The sequence below is a fragment of the Patagioenas fasciata genome, chromosome 2 (assembly GCF_037038585.1).
Source record: "Patagioenas fasciata isolate bPatFas1 chromosome 2, bPatFas1.hap1, whole genome shotgun sequence".
NCBI lineage: Eukaryota > Metazoa > Chordata > Aves > Columbiformes > Columbidae > Patagioenas > Patagioenas fasciata.
Window position 1 is genome coordinate 90,840,172 of NC_092521.1, and position 15,570 is coordinate 90,855,741.

At 43.4% G+C, this 15,570-nt stretch overlaps 1 protein-coding gene across 3 annotated transcripts in view; it reads right to left on the reverse strand.

Annotated features, from left to right (window-relative positions):
• ECI2 (enoyl-CoA delta isomerase 2) overlaps positions 1-13,632 on the reverse strand; it is a 36,166-nt gene extending 22,534 nt beyond the window's left edge. For 2 of the 3 annotated variants that reach the window (XM_065832123.2, XM_071804541.1), the window contains exon 1: positions 13,394-13,590. Coding sequence is in view for 1 of the 3 variants with exons in the window: in XM_065832122.2 (XP_065688194.1) it covers positions 13,502-13,563 (62 nt within the window). In the remaining 2 variants the exon portion in view is untranslated. Of the gene's footprint in view, positions 1-13,393 lie in introns of all 3 variants that reach the window. The other variant, XM_065832122.2, reaches the window with a different exon arrangement.
• Positions 13,633-15,570: the final 1,938 nt, after the last annotated feature.

The following is a 15,570-nucleotide window of genomic DNA, read 5'->3' on the forward strand; positions in this document are numbered from 1 at the left end:
TAAGTTCAAAGGCTCATTCTCTTGAGTCCTGTGTTGCTATCACCTGTGAACATGCACCACAGCAGTAGGTCAGTAGTAATCCAAGTCAGTAGATCAGGTTAGCAGTAGGTTAACACCAGCTTAGCAGCCAGAGTAGTCTTATTTCTTCATGCAGCAAGGCTTAATGCACATGTCTGTTTGGGAAAACAACGTGACTGTTCACTGGGCTAAGACTTACTGTAACAAGTGCATCACCTCTCAGACCAAAGCCCAGTAGCCTAAGAAACCAAGGTTATTCTCCAGTAATCAGTGCACTTATTTCCCTTGGGGAAACACTAAGTTCTATTAATCATGGTGATAACAAAGAAGTGTTGATAACTTGGTAGACAGAACTCCAGTTTTCCTAAAAAACATAAGAAAACTCTCCCTCCCTGTTGCACCAGCAAAATCCCTGGCAGTACCCCATTATACTGTAGCTACTGTGGAATAAATAAAATATTTTGCTTTCAGGTCATAGGAATGTTCTGGTATTTTCAATATATCTAGCTAGCAGAAAATCTCAGTGCAAATTCACTTACTGCTGCTTTAATAAACAGAAAAAAATGAATGTCAAATTATTTCCTCCTTTACATTAGAACATTTCAATAGTTGTTCTAAACACAAGTTTGGTGTACAAATCCTTATCAGCTTTTACTATTTTACACTCCTACACTGTTTTGACATATGAAAACTAGAAGATAATGATGTGTCTGTTGGCAAATTGAAGTGCTGAATCACTGTTGTTTAGCCTAAGTGGCTCAGCTGTGCTGATTTTTTTTTTTTCAATATTAAAGAATATCTAAGAATCAAAGATCTAGATTACCATTCACTGAGATCTGAAATGAGCTGTTCTTTGTGCTCTGTACAGGCACAGCTAATATTCTCTCCTTGCAGCTGCTGGGAGGGAAAACAGGATCATCTCCTGAAATCTCTGCAAGAGCTCTCTCTTTCCAGCAGGCTTAAGTTAACTGGACGTGGTGAATGACTAAAGAATGAGAGAATTTCCTGTACATGCTCAGTCCATGTAAGACATCCCTGCAAGCAGGAAGGTTTACTGACAGATATCCTCTGAAACACATTCAAACACGAATGTTAGCAGAAAAATACAGAGCTGTGATACTCATACATATGACAGTTGCTGAGAAACACTCAAAGATAGGTTCTTAATACATCCTTATCCAAGGTGACTTTTATGAAACTGTTATGAACAAATACTCAAAATAATTTTGCTGCTAATGGAGAACAAAAAAAGTTGTTTTTTGTCTGGCTCCTGGGGACAAATCCTGCTGACTGTATGGAGAGTAGGAAAGTGAACACTTCAATGTTAAAGGCTTTTGGCCAATGTAAGTAGGTTTCTGACAAGGATACAATCAGCTGCTGGAGTCCCCATCCACATTAAAAAACGCACAGACACTCCTGCTAGTTCAGCTGAAGCAGTGAACGAGGATGTGTGAGGTTTACTTTCTTTTCTGACTCCATGACACTTCGATATAACGACAATGGACACAAAGAATACTGAACAAGCTACACAACTATAATAGAGCAGAACTTGTCAATAGCTTATCTTGTCCAAATCCAGGATTATTTCAGACCGGTTAGAATTAAACAAATTAGGACTAAACACGAAGCAGCACACTGCTCCTGGTTTTGGCACTATTTCCAGCACCCACAACCAGACAAACATGTCCTGTAAAGACCTTGGCCAATTTACTTGTTAAAAATCTGATGTAGACTTGAGCTTAGAGCTACAGTTCTTGCATACATGCAAGACTTGCAAGTATCTTTCTGTCACAGCAGAATTTATACCTGCTCTATGAATAACAGTGTTATTGAAAAGTTTTCTCAATTTCCAGCTAATAACTTTCTCTTTATATGTCCTCAGTAACATACCTTGCTCTTAGTTTTATCAGAGAATGACTGATCTTGTAGATGTGACACTAAGTCTTGCGTACAAAATAAAGCACTGAGAATGTTTGTCTCTTTCAGAAACTAAAACTATACACTTCCAACAAACTTCAAGTCATGTCTTACTAAAACACTGTAAAAAGCTTAAATCATGACATTTAGAAGGCTGCACCTATAGCGGCAGCTCCCAAGACAGAGGTCAGAGGCTCATGTTGGATTGTGACAGTTACTAGTGGGGCAGCAACATGTACAGAGTCATATTGGCTTCTGTTGTCATTGTAGACATTGCAAAGAACTATTGTCTGGGGAAGTGGCTGACAACCCAAATAACTTGGAAGTTCTTCCCTAGAACAAAAGTGTGTTTCGTCTGGCATCTCACTGGCAATTAAGAAAAACAACACAAAAGCAATGAGAAGGATTATTTTGTTTCAGGAACAGGCTTGCTATACTGAAGTGTTTGAAGCAGTAAGCATTTTACAAGCACATTTATCATGGTATAAAATGACAGAATATTTGAAATAATTATTTTACTCTGTTTTAATGGTTGGCTTCTAAGGACCAAATTTTTCAAGAATCATTGCGCATTCTACAAATTACATACCTCTTATATGATATTTTCAGAATAAATATTAGCAGAGCACCTCACTACAAAAACAGTAGCCATTTTTTTGAGGGACAAAGAGTCAACAAAGAATCTATACAACACAATTAACCTAATTCTTAAGAAATAATTTTTATTCCCAGTTAAGAATGTAATCCCCTCTACTCAGCAATGGTGAGCTCTCCAGTACAACAGAGACAGGAGTATATTGGAAAGAGTCCAGCGAAGGACCAATAATACAATTAAAGAACTGGATCATCTCGCATATGAAGAGAGGCTGAGAGAGCTGGGACTGTTCAGCCTCCAAAAGAACAGGCTCAGGGGGATCTTATTGATGTATATAAATACCCAAAGGGAGGGTGTGAAGACAACGGAGCCAGGCTCTTCTCAGCAGTGCCCAGTGACAGGCCCAAAGGCCAACGGGCACAAACTTTAACACAAAGGTTTCCTCTGAACTCAAGGAAACACCTTCTTTCTGTGACGGTGACTGAGCATTGGCACAGGTTGCCCAGGGAGGTGGTATAGTCTCTGACTTTGGAGATACTGAAAAGCTGTCCAGACATGGTCCTGGGCAACCACCAAAGGTGGCTCTGCTTGAGCAAGGGGGGTGGACCAGATGACCTCCAGAGGCCCCTTCCCACCTCAACCGGTCTGTGATCACGTGAAAAACAAACACATACTTGTGAGTACACAAGCAGCCCACCAACTTTAACAGCTCATCTCTAGACTACACTTTGAAGCTACAGTTCTTCTTTCAGAAGAGGAATTGCAACGATTTGTTCTAGGACACTCTGAAAATAGGAAGACTACATTTGCTATTGAACTGTTACAGTTTAAATTGTCACCTGGTAGTATTACCCTGTAAGTCAATCTACATTCAAGGACAGAAGCAGTACTTAGATCCATATACACACCCAGGCCTTTGTGGCCAAGAAGTCCAATCATTAAAGATCCACCTGCAAGATCATGACAGAAGAAAAAAACCAACGAAACAAACCCAAACTACTGACTATGTAAATGAGTGAAGATATTTCACAGAGCAAAGTACACTACAAACTCCTTGAAACCACAACACTTGCTGAAAGCAAAGTTCCCACTCCGACCTTGCTCAGACAAACCAGGCTGGGATGAAGGACAGGTGTGCATGCCCTGTCACAGGGAAAGAGGTTCATCTGCAAACTGCCTACCCTAGCTACAGACAAAAGATGTGAAATACAAAGAATTACATCAGGACCTACAAGGGACAACTCTTGTGTGGCTTCCTTTTCCAACCTGACCTTATTTCTGGCAGAGCAATAAGATTACTTGGGGGTGGGAAGGATGCGCAGGCAAAGAAAAGGTAAAAAAAAAAAAAAGGGTACGGGTAGTGAAGGAAGAGAGAAGAAAAAGAAAACCTTTGCCTCTGGGGAGTCAGATGCCAATAGGAGATGACACTTTTGTGAGCAGGTTAAAAGGACTCTATGGTATTCAGACAGAAAGAATTATTTGGTTTTGGGGGTGGAGCTTTTTGATTTGTTTGGTTTTAAACACAGCTTTGCATTTCCACTGTCAAAAAGCTACTCTGAACTATGTGGCCAGATACCACTTGAGGGCAAAGTTCTGTTTACTTGTTTCTAAACCAACACAATGAGAATTTCCATTTAATCTTTGACTAAAATAGACTTAATTCACTGACTGGAGCACAGAAGTTTCCACATGAAATACTCCATGTTATCAGAAAAAGGTAGCTTTCATACACACAGCAAACATTACACAAGTTCTCTCTGGATTTCAAAACAAATGAAATCTGTCTACCTACCGAATTCACTGTTATGTAGTGCTGTTATCATTTCTGTAGGTATTTAGGTCAACATTACAAATTAGTAGCTTATGAACAAAACAATGAAGTTATTAGCTCACCAATAATGCTTATGGTCTTCCTTCCGTGGCTGGCTGACCTGCATTACTTAACACTGCTCATATGAAAAGCACTAGCTGATAAAATACTATGCTGACACTGTAACAGTGACTTTTTTTTCTTTAATATCATTGCTTTCAGTGAGAAAAGACTATCATCGGGGAAATTTAAAATCTAGGATGTTGGCAAATTATGAAGTTGCTACATGTTAATCACTGCCAGACCTCCCCAAAGCCAAACAAATAGTACCACCTATTCAGTGACATAAAGCCCAAGTTTTGATGGAAGAAAGAAACCTCAACCAGAATCCATCCCAAGAGAGTTTTTGCTTCCTGTTTTTTGGTGGACCATCTAGCACCAAATTATTCAGCAATGGTTTCTGTTTGTCAGTGAAAAAGCATGGTTTAACAAGACCCTTAAAATCTTAGCTCACTGTTTTTGCTAGAGTTTACTGATTGCAGTCTAAATTTTATTATAATGAACTTCAAGGGGACCTGAAAAATGTTTGCTGTAATCAGTGGGCTCATCACAATAGAAAGGCTCAATCACTTACTACGTCAGAATCATGAAGAAACAACCAATCTGAACTGAGTATCAATACATAATAGTTTCAGTTAGCTTATTTCACACTGATTAAAATGTAAATTATTCTTTTAAAATAGAACAGCCAGGAAATAGTAAAAAAAAAAAAAAAAAAAAATCACAAATATTCTTATGCTGAATACAATAATAAAATGGAAAAAAGAACAGACGGACATAACTGGTTCAATCTTCTGTATGTGCTCACTCTAACAAAGACAAACTACCAGCGAAACCTCTGGGGTGTACTTTGGCATTACTATAAATGGAGGTTACTTGTAAAAAAGGCTCATTACAGTGATTTAAGTCTGCATGTCAAGCCCAGGGTAGAATGTCATATTTTGCACCATGAATTTTGAATTCCTGACATTGAAATGTTTTTCATTTCTTTGTATGTTCCAAAAATTTTGCTAGAATAAATAGACCAACTTCCATCCTAACAAGGACTGCTATGCAAGAATGACATATAGCTTGCTTGTCCTCTTTACTAGATCACAGTTGCCGACTAAGCATGATTTGCACAGGTGGAGAAGTAGAAGGGAAGAAATAAGCAGCTTCTTAGAATGGTACTATTAAAAGACAGTATCTCCTACCCTAGCAAAAGCTCAAAATTAATTCCTAGCATTACATTAAGTAAAAAACAAATAAGCAGACTAAACCAAAACACCACAAACCCAAACATTTGAAAATGTATCTATATTCGCCTCAACAAATTCATAACTAACTTCTGATGGGGAGAGAAATCTTAAAAAGCAAGGGCAAAAATAAACTGTGGTTCCTCACATCAAGTGGGAGCTACTGCAGAGCGCACTTTGGAGAGAAGGGCTGTTCAAGCCTTGGCAAAATCCAGCAACAAAAAGTGTAGCTAAATACCACCTTATTTGCATTCACATTATCAGATTCATTTGCACTCAGCAGCAAATCTGCTACAGAACCACCTAGTGATCCAGCAGATAAAGCTAACAGAGTCCATTCACTTAAATGAACAGCTGCTTCAAAGCAAATTAAAGACAACAGAAAGTCGTGGTCCAAGACAATCTGTCTTCAAGTCTTCCAGACACCTTGGCTTGATATTAGCTGTGAGCTATCTAATCCAGCTCAATTACATACAGTTAGTGAGCTTGCTGCTCCAAATTTTGTTTGGTTGATTTTAACTGCTGTGTGTATTTCTGTTCAAAACAGTATAAGAGGGTGCTTAAATAAGGATGCAAGTTTATTAAGATGCTTCTTGGGAAAACTGTTTAACCATTTTATCACTACCTTTTGTCTTTTAAGTCATATTGGTAAAATAGCATGTGCAAACAAGATGTAATAACTCATGCAATTAACGTTAGTATGCACAGAAAAAGCCTTCCATGAAGAGATTTAATTCTTTATTTTCCACTGACTAGCTAGGCTCAGTATTCAAAAGACAGTGGGTGAGTTTACACTAAATGGCTATGTTTCAAAATCCCAACCCTTAATGAAAAAGAAAAATCCAAGATTCATCAGTAGTATAAAGATCCTTTCTGAAAGACTCTGAAAGTTACCTTACAGTCACAATGTTAGGGGAAGTTGATTTTACCAGCATCTTGCAAAAAGTTACTGCAAAAGTCAAAATGGGCAAGGTTTCAAGAAAGGAAAGGTGATTTTTAATATTTTTTTAATACAGATAAAGAGAAAATTCTACTACTTTAAAGGTAACATATATATGACAAGCTCTCTAAACCTTTTATTGACCTGCACCAAGTCAGAAAAGAATAAGCTTGGGAAAAAGAAGCACTTATGTGCTGTGCTTGCCTTTGTGGTTGTCAGGGAAGGATCTGTGGCCCACAGTCAAGGCTGGGCAAGAAAACGTGGCTCACAGGTATCAACTAGAACTACAGGCCTGACCTACTAAAGGGAATTTTGAAAAGATATGCACAGTTAGCTCAAGCAGGTGGAGCAGAGCAGAGTACCTGAGACTTACAGAATATAGCGCAAGCCAAGGAGAGCTGATATACAGAAATCTGCCACTGAAACAAACAAACCAACCAACCAACCACTGGCTGGCTGGTAAGGAACTGCAAACAGCTGAACAAGGCAAGCCAGGACAGCCTGAGACACAGCACTGAAAGTCACAGAATGTTAGGGATTGGAAGGGACCTCAAAAGATCATCTAGTCCAATCCTCCTGCTGGAGCAGGAACACCCAAATGAGGTTACACAGGAAGGCATCCAGGCAGGTTTTAAATGTCTCCAGAGTAGGAGACTCCACAACCCCCCTAGACAGCCTGTTCCAGTGTTCTGATAGCCTTGCTGAGAAGAAGTTTTTTCTCAAATTTAAGTGGAACCTCTTGTGTTCCAGTTTGAACCCATTAACCCTTGTCCTATCATTGGTTGTCACGAAGAAGAGCGTGGCTCCATCCTCGTGACACTCACCCTTTATATAAACATTAATGAGGTCACCCCTCAGTCTCCTCTTCTCCAAGCTAATGAGACTCAGTTCCCTCAGCCTTTCCTCATAAGGGAGATGCTCCACTCCCTTAATCATCTTCGTTGCTCTGCACTGGACCCTCTCCAGCAGTTCCCTGTCCTTCTTGAACAGAGGGGCCCACAACTGGACACAATATTCCAGATGGGGTCTCACCAGGGCAGAGTAGAGGGGAAGGAGAACCTCTCTCGACCTACTAACCATCCCCCTTGTAAACACTCCAGGATGCCATTGGCCTTCCTGGCCACAAGGGCACAGTGCTGGCTCATGGTCATCCTGCTGTCCACCAGGACCCTCAGGTCCCCTTCCCCTACGCTGCTCTCTAATCGGTCATTCCCCAACTTATAATGGAAGCTGGGGTTGTTCCTACCCAGATGCAAGACTCTACACTTGTCCGTGTTATATTTTATTAAATTTTTCCCTGCCCAACTCTCCAGCCTGTTCAGGTCTCGCTGGATGGGAGCACAGCCTTCTGGCGTGTCAGCCACTCCTCCCAGCTTGGTGTCATCAGCAAACTTGCTGATAGTACACTCTATTCCCTCGTCCAAATAGTTGATGAATATATTGAATAATACAGGCCCCAGTACTGACCCCTGAGGCACTCCACTAGATACAGGCCTCCAGCTAGACTCCGCACCATTGACCACAACTCTCTGGCTTCTTTCCTTCAGCCAGTTCACAGTCCACCTCACTACTCGGTCGTCCAGACCGCACTCCCTCGGTTTAGCAGTAAGGACGCTGTGGGAGACCATGTCAAATGCCTTATTGAAGTCAAGGTAGACCACATCCACTGCTCTGCCATCATCTGTCCATCTTTTGTACTCATAAAAGTCAATGAGGTTGGTCAAGCACGACTTCCCATTGGTGAAGCCATGTTGACTGCCCCTAATGACCCTCTTATCCCTGATATGCCTTGAGACAGCACCAAGGATAAGTTGCTCCATCAGTTTCCCAGGGATGGAGGTGAGGTTGACCAGTCTATAGTTACCCGGGTCCTCCTTCTTGTCCTTTTTGAAGACTGGAGTGACATTTGCTTTCCTCCACTCCTCAGGCACCTCTCCCATTTCCCAAGACTTGGCAAAGATGATGGAGAGCAGTCCAGCAATTACCTCAGCCAGCTCGCTCAGCACCCACGGGTGCACCCCATCCGCACCCACGGATTTATGGATGTCCAGATTGCCTAACTGCTCCCTAACCCAGTCCTCATCAACCAAGGCAAACTCCTCTATTTTCCTGACTTCCTCTGGCACCTCAGCAGTACGGTACCAGTCCCATCATCCTTTTTCCCCTGCGAGATAAAGTTTTTCCACGTATCACTGTTTGGACTGGTGTCTTGTAAAACCAGTCGTTATCAAAGAAATCAAAGCCCTGCCTGTAGCACCAGTCTTGTCGCCAGTTGTTTCCAGACTGAATTTTTCTATTCCATCCCAAACTGGAAGGAGGGAAGAGAAAATCACTTGAGCCCCAGACTCTTTTATCATCCGTCCCAAGGCCTTGAAATCTTTTTTCATTCCCCTCAGACTGGGTTGCAGTTTCCTCCCCATCTGTCTGGAAGATCAGCAGTGGGTAGTAGTCCGTTGGGTACACCAGGTTGGGGAGTGTCCTGGTGATGTCCCTGATCCAAGCTCCAGGTAAACTACATACTTCCCTGCGATGAGGGTCAACTCTACAGATTGGGCCCTCCGTCCCTCTCAGAAGGGAATTGCCTACTACAATTGCCCTTCTTTCTTTCTTATCTGAGGCAGTCTTGAGGCGTGGGGTCAACTGCCTCTTTCTATGTGACCTCGTAGGTGGGCCTTGCACCACATCCTCACCTACCTCTTCTTCAAGATCCAGGGCCTCAAACCTATTACAGAGGGGCACCTGGGGAAGTAAAGCAGGTAGGGAGAGAGGCTGCCCACGGCCCCGAACTGGAACTAGCTTCCAACCCTCCTCATCTTTTCTGTCCCCTACCTCTGCCCGACAGTGACAGGGCAGGGGCTGTCTCAGGTCTTCTCCCTCTGCCTGACAGGGAAAGGGGTTCGTCACCTTTTGGGGGGTTTGTGTTTTGTGTTGTGGTTAAAACACAACCCTATATGTGGACTTCTATTGCCAGCATCAGAGGTTTCGGTACGGACCCACAGAAGACTCAGGAGTATTAGCAAATAGTTTTTAAGAATATAGTCTGATATACTACTTGAGAGCAACAATAGGAAAATCCAGTCCTCCTCTGTGGAAAATGGGATTGGATTGGGGGTGACAGTGGACAGTAGGAAAAAGAAGCAACTGCTGCAACACAGAAATAGGGCCTGGCAGCAGGAAAGTGGGTGAGAAGAGACAATAATGTCCCTTTTGCTCAGTTGACATGTGAACATCAGAACAAAGCTACTTATATTTTTATGTTTGTATCCAACCACAGCTATCTGAATAGGATTCACAGAAAGGTCAAGACATTTCCCACTACATGGATCCAGGTAGACTCCTTCTGAGGCCAATTAACTCCTCGTGGCCAAACCTGGAAAAAAGAGACAGGACAGAAGAAGGCTCACCACCAAACCTACTGGTCATCTCCCGGATGATAATAGCCTCAAAGAGGTGTTCCACAAGGCAAGGCTTACATGCAATCTGGGTGTGCTTACATCTGCAATTATTCCCAAATGCAGCAAAATTTATTGCATATCTGTAGCAGTGGAAGGCTGTGTTTACATCCTCCTCATATATTAAAACCAAGCAAACAAAAAACCCATGATGCAGTCAACAGACTGTTAACAGCAATAAAGAAGTACTTTCAGGGAATGACCTGGAATACTTGAGCCTCTTCTCACTGGGAGAGGTCCCAGAACACAGTCGCTGGATGAAGCCAGAAATAATCCCTCAGCTGCAAGAGATCAGTTCTTCCTCCATCCTCAACAGAGGAGTTTCTTCATAATGTGCACAGATCCAGGACAAAGTCAAACCCTCTGGGCCTCCTCCCAGGAGCTTACATCTGACTGGCTTTGTGGGAGGAAATGCAGAAAAGAGCTATAAGGTCTGCAGTCAGAGACAGCAAAAGGAGCAGATGCAAGGATTATGATGTCCTGCTTTGCTGTAAATGTATCAAAGGGCCTTTGACATAACAACCAAAGAATGCAACTGTACTGCCAAGTAAAGGATAAGCAATTCAGGGAGCTGGTTCAATAAATTCACAGACAGAAACAGAAAAAGGCTGCAGAGACTGAATAAGGACTGTTGCATATTTTGCTGGGATTTAATAGCACCTGAGCTCCTGCTGTGTGTGTGTGGGCTGTGAACATGCAGATGTCTTGTCACAGGATGATGCAGGGAAGCTAAGAAGAGATTTGGGACACAGCTCTAGAGCCAGGATGGAAGTGAACTCAATCCCTTAAGACTGCTGCCTCCCAAGCTGAAGAGCAGATACTGCAGAAAAGACAGATTTACTGTAAGCAGGAAGTATCCCAGGCACAGGCAAAGACCAACAAAGCCACATAAACAAGCCAACACCATAAGAGAAAACGAACCATTTTTTCAATCCACTTTATTTAAATACCAGTATTTAATAGCACTCCTCTGAAAAAGTCTCTTCAGAGCTGCTGAGAAGCAAAGGAGTAGCTCACAGAAAAACTGGTCTTTGATAAAGATCTGAGCTCCTTTAAAGTTGCTGATATAACTACCAACTCAAAGTGTGACTATGTTACTATCTTAGTTTCAATCAGGAGAATGCTCTTGCAGCAAGTCTCAAAGTTGTTTCCAACTCCATTCCACTCGTTTGTACTGCCTCAGTAAGACTCTTCTGAATGTGCATTTATGTCAGCATCCCTCCTCCTCAGACAAATTCAAGCTTGGAAAAATTACGTACTGAGATGGGGAAGGACAAAAAGCGAGTACATGGGAAGACAGCCTGTAGAACTAACAACTCCATGTCTGAAAGGATTACGAATGCCCTCCTTGGAAAAACAAACCAAACCAAAACCAAACAACCAAACAAACACAAAATGCAAAACACCAATGTAAGAGGAATTCTTGTATTTTGCCCTTATATTTGTATAAGCCTTCACCTCCCAGTGCTCCAAAGATATGCCCCTTTTTTTAAGCTTGGACTGCAAAAAAAGCCTCCAAAATGCATTGGCACAGCAAGGCTGCCAGCATCTTTGACATAATTCTGCTAGCATACAGTTGATGTAGAAAATAAAGCCCACCTGTCTGGTGTTGTACTACTGGAAAAACTGCACCATTTATCTGTATTATATCTGGATAATATACTAGAAACATTAACTCATTATTCATATTAATCTATTACCTTATTTCACATACCGAATCTTGCCATTTCAAATTCATCTGACTGCACTAGCCTAACTATGTCCAGCAGGCCAGTCTTCTACATGTTTTCCAACTTAGAATTGCTTTCCCTCCCTCTTGTTGTAACAACTTAGCTACATTAAATTAGTATTATTTATCTGTAGAAAGTCTGCCTAAAGAGTTATATTTTGAAATAAGGGCAGAAGTCACGCTGATCACTCAACTTGCATTCTCTGTTTCTCCCTACATCTGAAGATTTTCATGGACATGCTTCAAATAATTTCTCACAAAGCCTTGGGAGAAAAACATTATACCTTAATGCCTAAATGAGTACAGTTTTCTGGTCAAAATGCATTCATGCCTAATGGAGATACTTGGGTAAAAGCATTTCACTTATGAAAGTGTAGATTATAACAGTCGAAATTGCATGCTGTTAACAATCAGAGTACCACAGGTCTTTAATCTATTGGTATGGTGATGCCTGTTTCACAATTCTACTTAGGATCTTGCTTACTAAGTATATGTAACAAACCAAATGCTTACTTTTACTTGAGCATTTATTAAAATATTTTTGATAGGAAGAGGAAATTCTACAAATTGACACACTTCACGATTATCATTCACACAGAAACAACTTTTCAGCAGAATTTCCAACTTAACCATTTTGTCAATGTCAATCCCACAGTTCTAAGTCCACTCACAAGCCAAGTCATCCTTTCTGCTTCCCACAGCCCAGCTAACACCAGAGCTGCACACCTGCCCCAGTGTCACTAGTGCAAGTGACACGTTATTTGGAAACAGCTTAAGATCAATATGAAATGAAGACAGACCATGTGAGATATTGCATCACTATTTTGAAAGTCAGAGTAGTCTCAGCAAGAAGCCCTAATTAGCTGAACACACGGTTAAGCTTGTTTTCATGGGACTGATTGGGAGGGGGGAGAGAACAAGAACACAGGGAAGGTTGTGGAGTGTCCTTCTCCGGAGACATTCAAAACCTGCCTGGACGCCTTCCTGTGTAGCCGCATCTGGGTGTTCCTGTTCCAACAGGGGGATTGGACTAGATGATCTTTTGAGGTCCCCTCCAATTCCTAACATTCTGTGATACTGTGATATAGGATCACATACTTTTCTCTATATTTCAGTACAGTTTCAGGCCCCTTACACCCACCCTAACTACTTCTTTGGTGGTTAAACACTTGCCTCAGGAGAAAGAAATACGAAGGTACAGGCCCCGTTTCGGGAAGGCATCAAACGCAGGTATCCCACTCCAACAAGTGTGTTCAAACACAAAATGTGGGCGGTACGCCTGGAAGGGTCCCTGTCTCAAGCAGAAAGTGATTTCCCTTAACTTAGGATGAAACCGGTGTCTCGTCCCACGCATTAACCGCGTACGTAGGAGCCGTATAGAGAAATCAAACCCGGTTCACCGACCGGCACGGGCGGGAGGGCGCCAGCTCCCCACGCCGAGCCCCGGCAGGAGGGAGACGGGGCTGCCCAGGCCTGAGGCAACGGCCGGGCCTCCCGCCGCCCCACGGCGCTTACAGCCCCGGCCCCGCCGCTGCCGGCCCTCAGCCTCCCCCTGGCCTCTATGAGGGGGCCTGCCGGACAGCCCCAGAGCAGCAGGGCCGGGGAGGGAGCCAGGCCGCCCGCTACCGGCCACTCACCCGGGAGCGCGGCGAGGAGACAGCAGCTCTCGGACCGGGCTCTCACCGGGGCGGGACGGCACCAGAGCCCCCAGCCACACGGACGGTGCTCTGGCGATCGGGGCTCACCTCACTTGGCAGAACGGCTGCCAGCACAACTTCCGAACAAAGGTCACGGCTGAGGCCGCCATGACACGGGGAGCGTCGGGGGGAGGAGGAGGAGCAGGCGGCAAACCCCGCCCCGCCGGAGCCACTGCGCCCTCAGCTGAGGGGATGGCGACCGCTCCCCGTGGTGGAGGCCGGGCTGCGGGCGGTGGCTTCGCCGGGAGCCGCTGAGGTGACAGCGGCTGGGCCGGGGCGGGCTTGGCGGGAGTCGTGAGGCGGCAGGTTGGGCCTCCGCTGGCGGGAGGGACCGGGCGGGGAGTCCCCTCCCTACGACCGACAGGTGTGACAGCGGTCTGGAGCCATAACCTGGGAAATGCACTTCGGGGCCAGAAATGAAACAGGCAGTTGTGGAAGCTACTGGAGTGTCCAGAAGAGTGACACGAAGCTGGTGAGGGGTTTGGAGGAAAAGCCGTATCAGAAGTGGCTAAACTCACTGGGTTTGTTCAGCCTGAAGAAGAGGAGACTGAGGGGAGACCTCATGGGGCTACAGCTTCCTCACAAGGGGAGGAGGAGGGGCAGGCGCTGATCTTCTCTCTCGTGACCAACGACAGAACCTGAGGAAGATGTGCCAGGGGAGGTTTAGGATGGACATGAGGAAAAGGTTCTTCCCCCAGAGGGTGGTGGAGCACTGGAACAGGCTCCCCAGGGAGGTGTCACGGCCCCAAGCCTGACAGTGTTCAAGAAGAGACTGGACAAGCCCTCAGACACATGGTGTGAACTGTGGGGTTGTCCTGTGCAGGGACAGGAGTTGGACTCCATGATCCTTGTGGGTCCCTTCCAGCTCAAGACATTCTATGACTTCTAAGCCTGACGGGCAGCTGGCACTGTCAGAGAGTGGCCTGTGGAAAATGATCAGATGTGAAGCCAGTGAGCAAAAGTAATGGACTCAGCTCAAGCCCTCAAAAGTGCCTTGTAACACGCATCACGTTATTGATGGGGGCCATTACTTGTATTATCTTTCTATTTTTGCCTGCTAGGTAGCTCTTAAATATGTTCGTGTCACTGTTTTTCCACACAAATCGCCTGGTGGGCTACTGAACAGCCTTGGGTCTGTACCTCAGTAGGATTGGTGCCGTGCAAAAGTGGAATAAACGGTAGTGTCTGTCCCATCTAACTTAAAATATATTGCTGTTTATTGCTAAGCTTTTGCACTTTGAGCTTTCGCTTCTCAGGGTATGTTTAATTTTTCCTTGCTGATGTTATCTGCTTTAGGAAAGATGTTTCTGTGTTCAGTCAGGTGCTGGGATCTTCATGACTGGGATACTCTAGCTCTGTCAGTCTCCTTTCAAAAAACATCCAATAAAATCACCCTTTAGTCCTGATTTGATTTTTTTGTTTTGTTTTGCTTTGTTTTGTTTGTTTGTTTTTCCTTTCCCCAAAAGTAAATGCATTTAGGACTTTGAGTTCTCACTCAAGGATAAATGTTTCAAAGCTGTTAATGAGCTGTGGGGTTCTCCTTCCTTAAATGCTTGGTTACCGTTTTCCAAAAGTGTACATAACTGTTTGAGACCAGCAATTAGGATGGCACATTTTTTTTTCCTCATCTTGCCATGGTTGTGATGTGTGACTCTGGTCAAATCACATGTAGCTGACTTTTTCTAACACAGCCTTGAATTTCAAGCATGAGTGTTCTTCTTTGAACTTGATACATCTTGAATTTTGCTTATCATTATAGATCCAAAAGCCTACCATTTCTCAATTTCAGACACAACCTTTACTGGTTTGCGTCTCTAGCTGACCTACTTAAAATAGGTATTTATTTGCATTTTAGCCTCTCAGTGGCAATTTCTTTCTCTGCTACACAGAGTTGTGAAATGAAATTCATGTTTGTAAAAGACTTTGAAAGCACCCTTCTGAAGGTGTTGTATTAAATGTTATTATTGTTCTATACTCTTACTTGGCCTTGATCAAGCAAAACTCATGGCTTTAAAGTATGTACCTTGTTAGACAGAGACGGTATTTTGAATGCATAAAACCAAACTATGGGCTAATTTTTTCCTCTGAGCGACAGGAATGAGGCTTTCTGTGAATAA